General features: G+C 43.3%; 1 protein-coding gene across 1 annotated transcript in view; it reads right to left on the bottom strand.

Annotated features, from left to right (window-relative positions):
• The window catches only part of SNX31 (sorting nexin 31), a 72662-nt gene that overhangs the window by 14258 nt on the left and 44537 nt on the right, over nucleotides 1–13867 (bottom strand). The window contains exons 8-10 of the mRNA XM_004457073.4: nucleotides 13341–13410; nucleotides 5353–5445; nucleotides 988–1191 (exon numbers count right to left, since the gene is read on the bottom strand). Of these exons, the coding sequence (XP_004457130.3) occupies nucleotides 988–1191; nucleotides 5353–5445; nucleotides 13341–13410 (367 nt within the window). The remainder of the gene's footprint in view (nucleotides 1–987; nucleotides 1192–5352; nucleotides 5446–13340; nucleotides 13411–13867) is intronic.

The raw sequence follows: 13867 nt of genomic DNA on the forward strand, positions 1-13867 counted from the left end.
GATTTGGCTCAACTGATAGACCATCCACCTACCATATGGGAGGTCCAGGGTTCAAACCCAGAGCCTCCTGACCCATGTGGTGAGCTGGCCCATGCACAGTGCTGATGTGTGAAAGGAGTGCCATGCCACGCAGGAGTGTCCTCTGCATAGGGGAGCCCCACGCACAAGGAGTACACCCTGCAAGGAGAGCCACCCCATGTGAAAAAAGGGCAGCCTGCCCAGGAGTGGCACCACACACACAGAGAGCTGACACAACAAGATGACGCAACAAAAAGAGACACAGATTCCTGGTGCCACTGACAAGAATGCAAGTGGACACAGAAGAACACACAGTGAATGGACACAGAGAGCAGACAACTGGGGGGAGGTGGGGAAAGGGAGAGATAAATAAAAAATAAATATTTTTTAAAAAATTATGAGAACTAATAAATTCAGCAAGGTTGTATGCATTTAATGAAATAATAGATGTGACAGTGAGTGGCCAGCACAGTTCCTGGTACAAAGTAGGCACTCAGTAGATCAATAGATCTGATCCTAAGGGTTTCTCTTGGGAGGAGATGGCATGCCACTGTGATGCTAGGGACCCTTAAGAATAGCTCTGTTGATCCACATCCAGTTCCAAAAGGTAGAGCTCATGCCAGCACTGAGCACAGAGTAAGCGCCCAATAAATGGTAGCTATTATTACTATATGCTGTTAATACCATAGCTACCATCTGAGTGGCCATGAAGCCTGGTGGAAGACAAGAACACTGGTGTCTCTACTGCTAGGGGAGGGGAGTCTATACCAGACTACAGATAGGTGATGTTCAAAAGTTTGATGTGGCTCAGATGCCACTCACCTCAAAGCACTGATTCAAATGACAAGCCTGCCTCTCCAGTGCCAACCTAGCATCCCATCTAGGGCTGATCTGAAAATGAAGGGCAACTGGATTTTTAAATCACAGGTGGAGGACATCCTCGGTAAGGCCAGGTGCCAAGATACTCACAAGGAAAGTGACCTGCCAGCACTTCACCCTGCTCATCTGGAAAACAACATCCCGTGTCTGGTTATCAGGCAGGGCTACCCGGCAGCAGATCTCATCGTTGCCGACAGCAACAGTGGCCTCGCAGCCCGGTTCTGGGAAGTCGCAGGTACAGGGATCCAGCCGGATGTAGCCGTAGTGCCGCACCTCCCGAGACAGCTGCAGACACTGCTCTCGAACACAGTGGGGCAGGGAGAGAAGGGGGGAAACCACTTGAAGCAGATCAAAACCTCATCCAGAAGCTCCTGTCATTCTACAAAAACACATGGAATTCAGCCACAGTGAAAGCGCCTTTTCTTCCCGGACAATGCGAATGCGGACAATGCCCCTTGTGCTCTCTGGCAAATTCGTGGTGCATCCTGCCAGGGCAGGAACCATTTCTGCCTGGTTCACCATTGTGTTGCTGGGTCCCTGCTCCTGTCACAGTGTCCGGAACATAGTGGGAAAGAAAATGTTCAATGAGTGAATGAAGAAAAGGTGGAGCAAATAAAACGAATGTGTAGGTGGTTGACACAGCAGATTATAACATGGCAAAATAAACAGAAAGTGTACATTTAAAACAATGCTACCTGTTAAAAAACTAAGCTGGTATCTACAAAGGAGGGAATTAGTTCATTTTTATGGGCTGCTTTCTATGATGGTGAAAGCAAACTGATTGTCAGAGAAAGAGGTTTTGGAAATGGCAGTGAAATGAGAGCATGAGGCTCTGCTTTCAAAGGAGAGCTTCAGACAGCCCCAGAGTACCCGGGAACACTCTTCCATCATTTTTAAGTTTAGCTTTTCCCCCTGCTCCTGAAGTAACCTAAGAACACAGGATGGTTGCAGTTTACTCTGTGACCCCAGCGTCCTGTCCAGTTTACATTTGTCCAGGACTTTTTGTTTATTAATGAAGTATTATTATTGATGATTGCGTTTAAAGAAGCTGTCGTTGGCTGATCTCTTTGTGCTTCCAGCTTTCCTCATGGTTCCACCTGAAGGTATGTGAGATGCATGTGCCGAGAACCAAGTTCTCACTTTAAAACATGGATTAATCAGAAAGATGACCACCCAGTGACAGCCTGGTTCTTTTCCAAAGCTATGTAACTTACACTTTCCTTTCAAGGACTACTTGAAGTGTTATCTGATGTGAAACACGCAGTTGACTCCCTCTGGGCTCACACTGGTGGGAGAAGTACTTGAGACTGCTGTCCCTTGGGTTTGTGGCCCATGCTTTGGCTTGGAAGACTATTAAACTGCAGGGCCTCCAGCTGGCAAGTCAGTGGGAAATGTCATAAATTTTATGCTGAGTGCATGACATATTGGGTTTTTTGGGGAGGGAAGGCCTAGGGGGAGGAGCTTGAGTAATACCACAGAGCATATAGAGAATAGTCTAATGCCTCTGGCTTAAATAGTTTCTTATTTATTATATGGTATAAAGCTATAACAATTTTATTGTTTAGTAACACAAAAAAATTTTTGCAATAAACACTTGGCTGCAATGAGCTAGATGATGAAAATACTTTTAAATTAAAAATGAAGTTCTAGGGGAGTGGATGTGGCTCAAGTGGTTGAGCACCTGCTTCCCATATGGGAGGTCCTGGGTTCTGTCCCAGTATCTCCTTAAAAACAAAACACAAACAACAAGCAAACAAGTGAAGAGGCCAAGTCAGGAGAGTCAATGTTGCTCAGTGGTTGAGTACCCACATATGAGGTCCCAGGTTCAATCCCCAGCCCTGGTACCTCAAAAAAAGAATGAGAAAGAAAGAAAGGGAAGGGGAAGGGGAAGGGGAAGGGGAAGGGGAAGGGGAAGGGGAAGGGAATATTATTATATTGGTAATATAATATTACCAAATATTACTGGTAAGTAAGAACCAGAAGACACAAATCTAGAAGAGTATCTACTTGAAAAATTAGTACTCTTAAGACACTACTCAAAAAAAGACAATTTTAGATGTATAGCTGTGTGGAAGGTATGTTTATATATTTTTCATTTATATCAGGGGTTGCAAAGAGTCAGAGTCGATATTTTTGGCTTTGTGGGCCATATGGTCTCTATTGCAACTATTCAACTCTGCCACTGCAGGAGAGAAGCAGCTTAGACAATACATAAACAAATGAGTGTACTGTGTGACAATGGAACTTTATTTACAAAAATAGAGAGCGGGCCAGATTTGACCCAAGGACAGAAGTTGTCTATCTCTGATTTAGAGCAAATGAAAAGAGTAAAGTAATAGTTGCTAATGTGTTGGCTCCATTAGCAAAAGAGCTTAACAAACATTTAAATAATGCTAGTTTTATGTGAGTTTAATTAGATGATCAGGAGCAAACCAGTTGATTTTAGTACCGGTTCATTTTTTTTCCCTTTACCTATTTCATGCACTCAAAGTAAAGTTTTTAATGGGCCATTAATATGAGTACTATGGTAAATTTCTGTTAAAACGTTCATCAAGGACGGGAAGCGGCTGTGGCTCAATCAACTGGGCTCCCGTCTACCATATGGAAGGCTCTGGGTTCGCATCCTGGGGCCTCCTTGTGAAGGCAAGCTGGCCCACATGGCCTGGAGCGCTGCCTGGCCCACAAGTGCTCCAGACAGCCAACGCAGCAAGGTGACACAACAACAAAAAAAAGGAAGACGAGTTAAAAAAAAAACACAGAAGAGCGCGCAGCGAATGGACACAGAGAGCAGACAAGTAAGCTGCAAGGGGGGGAATAAATTAAATGAGTAAGTAAGTAAATAAATAAATACAGACACACAGAAGAATACATAGCAAATGGAAACAGAGCAGCAAGCTAGCTAGAGGGGGAATAAAAAAAGTTCATCATAGAAAATAAAATGTATTTTTATGGCAATAATACAAATTTTGGTAGAACATACTAGCATGGTAAAAACAATATTCTAACTAAATTGAGAAAACTGTGGGGCAGAAATGTACTTAGAATTGGTTGTGATAGACACAATTTATAATTGTGTCCAAGTAGCAACACTATTCTACTCATCAAAATAGAAGCTGCAGTTGTCAAAATTTACAAACATTTATATATATGTATATTATACACACACACACAGAGTAACTGAACTTCAAAATTTTTGCAACAAAGGTAAAGTGAAATACCAAGGGGAAAAAACCTACCTTGCAGCAGTATGTGCTTTTTCTTTTTCTCTTTTTTCTGGTCCATCAATTATATTTTCAAAATGTCTGAGCCTTTAAAAAATTACTTTGTGTATCAACCAAGGTATAAAAGAATCCCCTAAATTTTGATTGCTTATTGTTCAAAATCAATGCTTTGTTTGTGAACATTGAAAAAGTCTAAAGAATAGAAAAAGACAACACAAAGAGGCAGAGGCCATTCTTGTTTCAGACACTCATATATGCTGCTAGTGGGCAGGAGATGTGTAAGCTGTACCAACCCTCACAGGAGCTTTAAAAATGGACAGTTGGAAACATTCTAAGGAATAATAGAACACATGCTCAAAGACAGAGGATGTTGGCTGCAGCATTCAGGGACCTTCAGTCAGGGATGAGACAAGGTGTTGGGACTACACAGAGGGTATAAATTAGACACGGTCCTGGGCTTCATGGCACCCACTGCATACATGATTTACAGCTGCAGAACACTGGAAAACAACTGAATGTCCAGTAATAGGAAACTGGTTAGCTAAATGATAACACAGTCATATGATGTAATACCCAGTAGTCATTAAAAATAATATTGAGGGGGAAGTGGATATGGCTCAAGTAGTTGGGTGCCTACCTCTCACATGGGAGGTCCTGGATTCAGTTCCCAGTACCTCCTAAAGAAGAAGAGCAAGACAGTGAGTTGACAGGAAGAGCTAGCACGGTGAGCTGACACAATGAGCTGATGCAACAAGATGTTGCAAAGAGGAGATCCAATGAGGAGACCCAGCAAGGAAACACAACAAGTAGGAAGCAGATGTGGCTCAAGTAATTGGGTGCCTTCCTCCCACATGGGAGGTCCCAGGTTTGGTTCCCAGTGCCTCCTAAAAGAAGACAAGCAGACACAGAGAACACACAATGAACAGACACAGAGAGCAGACCGTGAGTGCAAACAACCAGGGGTGGGGGGATGGGAATAAATTAAATAAATCTTTAATAATAATAATAATAATATTGAAGATCTATATCCATTAACCTGGCAAAAGACTCAATGTATTGCCTATATTTTTTAAGTCTGTAAACAATAAGCCTTTATTAATTTTATAATCAGAGAAATCAATAAAGGTATTCTAATTTTTTAAAAAGCCCTCCTTACAATGCTTAAAGGGTTAAGTTAAGTACTGAAACAGTTTGATTCTTATATGTTTTTTTAATTCCCTTCAAAGGGATTCACCTTTATTTGATTGTCTTCTTTCTGGAGAGCCTTTAATTTCTCCCTCTGTGTCTGTGTGGGTTTGCCCCATTCTTTTTCAATGTCCTGTATTGCCTTAAAACAACAAGTTATAAAATTAGCAACCTTAGCAGAAATGAATTAATCCAACAAAAACATATTCATTTGTGAGGGACTATAAAAGCAGACCCAAGTGTATATATATAAGGATTTAGCATGTTATATAGATTACTTTTTAAATTAGTAGGGGTAAGAAGTGATTATTCAATGGTTTTGGCACTGAATCATGAAAACACTTGGTAAAGAAAATAAAGTTAGCTCTTGCCTCACTTCACCTAACCAAGTAAATTCCAGACAGCTTAAAGGCTTAAATGTAAAAAAAATATAAAAGCAGTAAGAAAAATAATTTTTATCTGATCTCAAGGTAGGGAATGCCTTTTTAAGATAAAAAGACAAAACATGTTATGAAGGGATAATCGCATGGAATTACATGAAAATATAAAATCTACGAAGAACAAAATTAGGAGGTAAATGAAAAACCAGGGAAAATGACTGCATCATCTTTGCAAAGTATTAATATTTATACAAATCAATAAGAAAAATATAAGCATCTCCATAAAAAAACAAAGGATATGTACAGGCAATTTACCAAAAGGTATTCCAAATGACAAATACACATTTTATGTCAATAGTTATCAAATACTTTTTTTACCTCTCAATCTGGCAAAGATTAAAAACATATAATAGGGAAGTAGTTGTGCTCAAGCGATTGAGCTCCCACCTACAACATGGGAAGTCACTGGTTTGGTTTCCAGTGCCTCCTAAAGAAGACAGTGAAGTAGCATGGCAGGCAGATACAATGAGCTGATGCAACAAGAGACACAAGAGGAAAGCATAATGAGAGACACAACAAAGCAGGGAGTGGAGAGTCCCAGTGCCTCGAGCAAAACAGCTAACTGGTGTCATGGGCAGGCACAGCAAGCTGATGCAGCAAGCTGACACAGCAAGAGACACAAGCAGAAAAACGACAAGAGACACAACAAAGCAGGGAAAGGAGGTGGCTCAAGTGATTAGGCATCTCCCTCCCACATCGGAGGTTCTGGGTTTGGTTTCCAGTGCCTCCCAAAGAAACAAGGAAGATGAACAGACACAGCAAGTGCAAACGAGGGGGTGGGGAGAAATAAATCTTAAAAAAAAAAAAAAAAAATATATATATATATATATATATATATATATATATAGTATAACAATCAGAGCTGGCAAAGGTTTGGGGAAACAGGAAGTTCTATAGAAGACAGATGAGATTTAAATTGGTATAACTTTCTGGAAGTGATTGGCAATACAAATCTAAAGCCATCTATATGAATGATAAACATAGACATGAGAAAAATGAATTGATAAGGTTATTATTGCTATTGTTTATAATATTGAAAAGTATGCAACTTATTTATAGTGGCAAACACATGTATAGTGCTTACTATGTGCCAGGCAATGTTCTAATGGTTTTAAAACAAAACTCACCACCCTTACGTAGGTATAAGGTAGGAACTAACATGAAATACCCAACAATAGGTGACCAAGTTTGAGTACAACCAAATAATAAGTTATTCTCTCATTAAACATTATATAGAATTATTTAATAACATGGGAAAAGCTGTAGAATGTATTGATTCATGAAAAACTTTTCAAGTTACAAAATAAGAGTATAATGGTAGTTCCCAGTTTTTATAAAACAAAAGAAATCTATATTTTTAAAAAGCCTTAAATGCACACCTATGACTCAAGGAAATATATTTGCATATAAATGAAATACATATGAAATTAACAGGCCAAAAAAATTTAATAGTTTACATGTATGGTTGATTTAAGATCTGGATGACAATGACTTTCATTTTTGAGCTCGTCCATATTTGCAATTTTGTAATGAGAACAAAATTTACAATTTTAAAAATAAATATATCCTTGGGCTCTGTCTTCTCTGTTTGGGTGACTTCCATCAGCAAGGGTTCCCAGACTCTAAATCCAATGGGTTTCTCAGGTTTCTTAGTCCACTGCAGGGTTAAGCAGAACACGGGGTCAAGGGCAGAAACCACATGGAAGACAACTGCCCCTGTGGGCGATCATCAGGACTGTCCTTAAGCAAAATGGGAGACAGAAATCTTCAAGCCTACTGTCTGAGGCCTGCCTCTGCTTAGCCAGCCCCGAGGGAGGTGCCGGAAGAGCTGGGCATCTCCTCAGCCGTACACTGCGCCTCTGCTGCTTTGACTCCTCATGCCTTAAAAGAATTTTCCACTGTTCCTCAGTTACACCGTCAAACATTTAAGGGAAGATCTTGTGTTTCTCCTTTCAGTATATCTTGCCCGATGCGTATGAACAGCAAACACTCAATAATTCTTTGTCACTTACAAGGCACTTATGGACTGAGCGTAAGTTTGTGTCACCCTCTCAGTGATTTTGTTAAATTATGCCTCATTTTCAAGAGAATGAAAGCTGAAGAAACAAATTTTGTTATTGCTGCTTAGGTTGAAGGGAAAGGATAGAAGAAAAATAACTAAAATTTGTTGAGGACCAGTTTAGATCAGCTTTCTCGTTGACTTTTTTTTTTAAAGATTTATTTATTTATTTCTCTCCCCTTCCCCCTCCCACCCCAGTTGTCTGTTCTGTGTCTATTTGCTGCGTCTTCTTTGTCCGCTTCTGTTGTCAGCGGCATGGGAATCGGTGTTTCTTTTTGGTTGCGTCATCTTGTTGTGTCAGCTCTCCGTGTGTGCGGTGCCATTTTAAGGCAGGCTACACTTTCTTTCATGCTGGGCGGCTCTCCTTAGGGGGCGCACTCCTTGCACGTGGGGCTCCCCTACAAGGGGGACAACTCTGCATGGCGTGGCACAGCACGGCACTCCTTGCACACATCAGCACTGCACATGGGCCAGCTCCACACGGGTCAAGGAGGCCCAGGGTTTGAACCGTGGACCTCCCATGTGGTAGACGGACGCCCTAACCACTGGGCCAAGTCTGCTACCCTGACTTTTTTTTTATATTCCCTTGTGGTTTGCTTGTTGTTTTGCTCTCTGTGTCCATTTGCTGCACTCTCTTCTGTGTTTTTACTTGTCTCCCTTTCTGTTGAGTCACCTTGTTGAGTCAGCTCTCCGTGGCGCTTGCAGGCCGGCTCTCTGCAGTGTGTGGGCGAGCCTTCCTCACAAGGATGCCCCGGGACGCAAACCCAGGGCCTCCCATATGGCAATCGGGAGCCCAACTGATTGAGCTACAGCCGCTTCCCTCTCGTTGACTTCTTCCAACTATCCTGTGGGGTAGGAAGAATATCTCCCATTTGAGAGATGGGTAAACTGAGGTTCACAGAGGTTATGACTTGCCAGACCATTCAGCAAGTAAATGGCAGGAGCTGGATGAAAACCTGGGTCTGACCAGCTCCATGCCCAAGTCACTGAATTCTTCCACATAGGCAGCTACTCACCCCTGAGACTTTCTCCATGTCTCCAGCGTTCCCAAAACGGAACCTAGACACCCCATCTGAATGGAATCTGATTGAGCGTGAAGCCCTAAATGCCTTTTCCTTCCCTGAACTCTACTTGCTGGTAGAGCCCTGTAAGGACTGTTAACACAGAGCAGCAACGCCAAAGAGGAAGCATGGCTAAACGAAGAATGCAGCCAGGACTCAGGGCAGAAAGCACTAACCACAGCCACATGGTTCATCGCCAGGGACTCAGGGCTCAGGCACTGAGGTCTGAACGTCCTCCAGCCGAGGTAACATAGCTGTTTTTATTTCACTACCTCTGAAAAGGCTTGACCCTGATTATGGGAGCACAATCCATCACTCTATTAGGTACAGTATCTCATTCAGAGCTGGCCCCTCAAATGACAACTGTCTCTACTCAGTTGCATGGGTCTCTGAAGCCTGGTTGATAGGGACTTAAGTAGAACCTAATTTAAAAAATCAAGTGAAATCACATAAGCCACGGTTTTCATGAACTTCAATCACACAGGCTCCAGTACCCTCTGCGGAGAGCATGGTCGTGAGAAATGGGGAGCACGTGCCTCCCGAGCTCTGTCTGGCTGTGGCATAGCACAGAAGGGCCACAAGGGACATATACGCAGCTGTGCCCTGTACGAATCTGCCGGCCCGGAGGTGTGAGGAGGAGAAACAGCAGCCTGTGCTCCCCTCCCCAAGCCATGAGCCCTGGTGCGAGGCCGGGCTCACCTGGAGGATGGGGCACCTTTTTCTAACTCATGCAAAATTATCGTATGGGCCAGTAGTCCTGATGAAATGCTGGCCCAGAATAACCCAAGCTTTTAATATTTTTGAGAAAACCCAGAAGCTTACTTTCATATGCAATCTCCCATTCTGTTAATGTCACGGATTTGTTAAAAGGAAATTTGGGAATAAACAAAGTAGACTCCTGGGACATCAGCAGGCACATCTGCTTAGGCAAATCGAAAGGGCATCCTTTAGTAGTTAACCATGATGGCACTGTTATTTATCAGAACACTCATAAAAGAAGGTTTTTTTGCATTAACTTTCAAAAAAGTTTGATTGCTTCTCATCCATTCACAGATCCTAGGCACGCAGGACACAGTCTCTGCCCTTAGCCATTCAGAGTTTAGTGCAGGAGACACCTAGGTAAACCCATAGGTACAAGGTTGGGGGAGAAGCACTGTAATAGAGGCTGCGAACCAGAGCCGGGGAGCAGAGAGGGAGGGGGCCTTTTCCTCTGGGGTCAGTCTGGAAGGTTTCATGGAGGAGGCAGTCCTCTGCCACTCGCAGGGCTTCAGGTGCACAAGCGGGCCTGACTCTCGGGCTAACCTTCAGCACATCTTTTGGCTTTACAGTATTTCCACTTGGATTTAGGGAATGATGATGATGATGACAAGAGTGATGAAGATTATACCAAGAAGAGTTTCTTAAAGGCTTTGCCAGGCAAAGTGGTATCTGATAACAGTTTTTTAAAACTGGGAGGAAACTTAGAGACTATTAGTTCAAACTCGTCACTTAACAAGGAGCTGTTGTGTTCAGAAGAATGAAATGACTGGTCTAAGGTCACGTGGAGAGAGATCCAAGGGCCGAACAAGGGACTGAATTCATTTCTGTAACTGCAATTTAGTGTGCTTTCCATGAAGCCACTTCTCTTCAGCTGTATGGAGAGAAAATACCTTCCATTTTCCTCTGGTTTACAACTCCTTAACACAGATAGATAAAATCATATGATGATGGCAGTTCTGACCTTTCATCACAATGTATTCCTGGAAACCACACTGCAAAGAAGACTATATTTCTAACAGGAACAATATTATAATTCGGTGATGCATTCTCAACCAAGGATGGAATAGCAAATAAACTAGACACAACAAATAACATATCAAGATAGAAGGGACATGATGGCAATGAGCCTCCATAAACATTTAAAATGGTGAATTATGGTTCTGTTCATATAACATGGGCATAAGTATACTGAACATGATTATACATGGGTCAAAGTATAATATGAAATGAACTTAAAACTGTATGATAGGGGAGTGGATGGAGCTCAGTGGTCGAGTGCCTGCTTCCCATGTATGAGGCCCTGGGTTCAATCCCCATACCTCCTAAAACAAACAAACAAAAAGCTATAAAAATATAATAGTGAATATTAAACATTTAATAAGTGATATTTTGATTTGCCTCAGAATTTAGAAATTCTTTGTGGAGATGATTTACTAGATGGTCATGATCTCCTAAAAAATCATGTTAAGGAAGTATCTGCTAAGACTTTTTATCTTCTTCTATGCCATCTACCAAGCCACTGCATTCAAAATCAGCCCATTGACCTTTCTGTTATACCCAAAGTACTACAGTTAGGTTTTATTAATGTTTCCTTGTCCCCTTGAAAAACACATTAAAAGTTGTGACTAAACCGCCGTTTCTCCCTTCATCTTCAATTCTACCTCCTCAATTTCTGAAAAGTTAGAGTGTAACAACTTAGAATCACACTGAATAACCACCACCTGAGAATAAGAATTCACTCCCTCTTTTGTATCCTGTAGTAACACAGGCCTACTCCATCCTTTGATGGCAAAGTTTATGTTTCTTCTTTTTAAAGAATGTGGATGATACAACTGCCTTACAGAGTTGTTGCATTTAAAACAAGGACAATATTTGGCCCACCACCAGGGATTTATGACTACTTTGTGCCAGGAAGAGTTCTAGTTTATGAGGATACAGTGGTGAACCCAGCAAACACCTGCTTTCATGGAGAAATCGTTCTAGTAGGGAGAGAGACAGTAAACAAATATATACACATAAAATGTTAAATGGCAGAAACACTAAGCTGAAAACAGAGCAAGCACACCAGGATTTAGGGTTTAGTCTGAGTGAGATGAAAAGCCTTGGGAGTCTTGGAGCAGAAGAAAGGTCCTCTCTGACCCTCTGCCTGCAGGATATTATCATGGAACTCCTTAAGGAAAGCTTCAAAGCCTCCCTTCCAGAGTTGCCAAGGCAGGTCTCAGAAAGGTTCAGGTCTCCAAGTATGTTGGATGAGAGGGAGCACTGGTGGGGAGCTGGTGAAGACGGTGGGAGAACTAAGGTGGGAGTATCATAGCGGTGGCACCTGCTGATCACTTTGCTGCTAAGCGGGACCTTTCCTCACAAGAGTCAGGGGCAAGGAAAGGAGCAAACTCTAAATGTGCTTTTTTTTTGAGGGTGCAGGGTAGGGGGAGAAGGGAGCTAGGGCTGGTGACATTGTTTACAGGGCCAAACACAAAATGAAAACACAGGAACCCTTGTTAAAACACAATTGGGAAGCAGATATGGCTCAACAGATAGAGTGTCTGTCTACCATATAGGAGGTCCAAGGGTTCGATCCCCAGGGCCCCCTGGCTCGTGTGGTGAGCTGGCCCATGCACAGTGCTGCTGTATGTAAGGAGTGCTGGCCCATGCAGGGATGCCCCTGCATAGGGGTGCCCCCTGCACAGGGAGTGGCCCCTGTACAAGGACAGCTGCCCTGCGCAAAACTGCAGCCCACCCAGGAGTGGTGCCACACACACAGAGACCTGGCACACCAAGATGATGCAACAAAAAGAAACACAGATTCCTGGTGCTGCTGATAAGGATAGAAGCGGTCACAGAAGAACACACAGCAAATGGACACAGAGAGCAGACAACGGCAGGGGGGCGGGGGGAGGAGGGGGAAGAAGTAAATAAATAAATCTTTAAAAAAACAAAACACTATTAAAGGGAAGTGGATTTGGCTCAATTGATAGAGCATCCGCCTACCACATGGGAGGTCTGCGGTTTAAACCCTGGGCCTCCTTGACCCGTGTGGAGCCGGCCCGTGCACACTGCTGATGCACGCAAGGAGTACCATGCCATGCAGGAGTGTCCCCCCACACACATGCAGGAGCGCACCCCGTAGGGAGAGCCACCCAGCGTGAAAAAAGCGCAGCCTGCCCAGTAGTGGCACTGCATACACAGAGAGCTGATGCAGGAAGATGACGCAACAAAAAAAGAGACACAGATTTCTGGTGCTGCTGACAAGAATGCAAGCGGACATGGAAGAACACACAGCGAATGGACAGAGAGAACAGATAATGGAGGCGGGGGGGGGGGTTAAGGGGAGAGAAATTTTTAAAAAACACAATTTTTAAAAATTTCAAAATGTTGACAGTAGAGCATTGAACCAAGGGCAGGGTCCTTCTGAGAAGGGGCCCAAGGCCACTGTGTAGGCCCCATGCCCACGAGGGCAGCCTGGGGGCAGGTATGCTACTTATTGGGAAAAAGGTGGTTATGCTAAAATTAGATTCAGCGACCCAGTGTGGCTTTCGATTATCAGACATATCCTTTCTAGGCTGATGTCCAAGTATCAACTGAAAATTCAGAAAATGATGGTTAAAATGGAGGTAGAATTCTTAACCACTACAAAAAAAAAAAAAATGCTTTAAAAAGTGATTCCAAACCAAAATGGTCTCAAATTTACGGTATTGGGACAGTGTTTGGTGACTCCCACCTGCATGTAGATCAGCTCCCCAGCCACTCTGCAGTCCATCAGCTTGGAGTCCAGGGATGGGTCAAGGTACCTGCATAATTCAGGAGGGTTCAATGAACTTAGGGGCGTGGCTGATGGGCACCATTTCCAGCCAGGCACACCTGGGAGTACTTGCTCATTATCCCAGGAGCCAAGCCCCCTTCTAACAAAGCCACATCCCTACACTTGCCTAACTTACAGTTTGTCCCTCCCCATCTTCTGTTTCCTTCATCCTGTAAGGACTTGCCTGGTAGACTCTGAGAGCAAAGTTGCCACACACAAAAAACACCAGGAAGGTTTCGAGGAATCATCTGCCCCGCTCTTGGTTTCCAAGCCCTGCGTTCACCCTCACCCCACCCCACAGCACCTGGCATAGCCATGTACCCTGTACCCACATCCACATCCAGACCCAGGCCACCCTCATCCCTTGCCTGAGCTGCTCCAGCAACCACCTAACCAGCTTTCTCGGTTGTTTGTTCCCTCAACCTCACTCCTAGCACTCTAGCCAG

Source organism: Dasypus novemcinctus, chromosome 14 (genome assembly GCF_030445035.2).
Source record: "Dasypus novemcinctus isolate mDasNov1 chromosome 14, mDasNov1.1.hap2, whole genome shotgun sequence".
Lineage (NCBI taxonomy): Eukaryota > Metazoa > Chordata > Mammalia > Cingulata > Dasypodidae > Dasypus > Dasypus novemcinctus.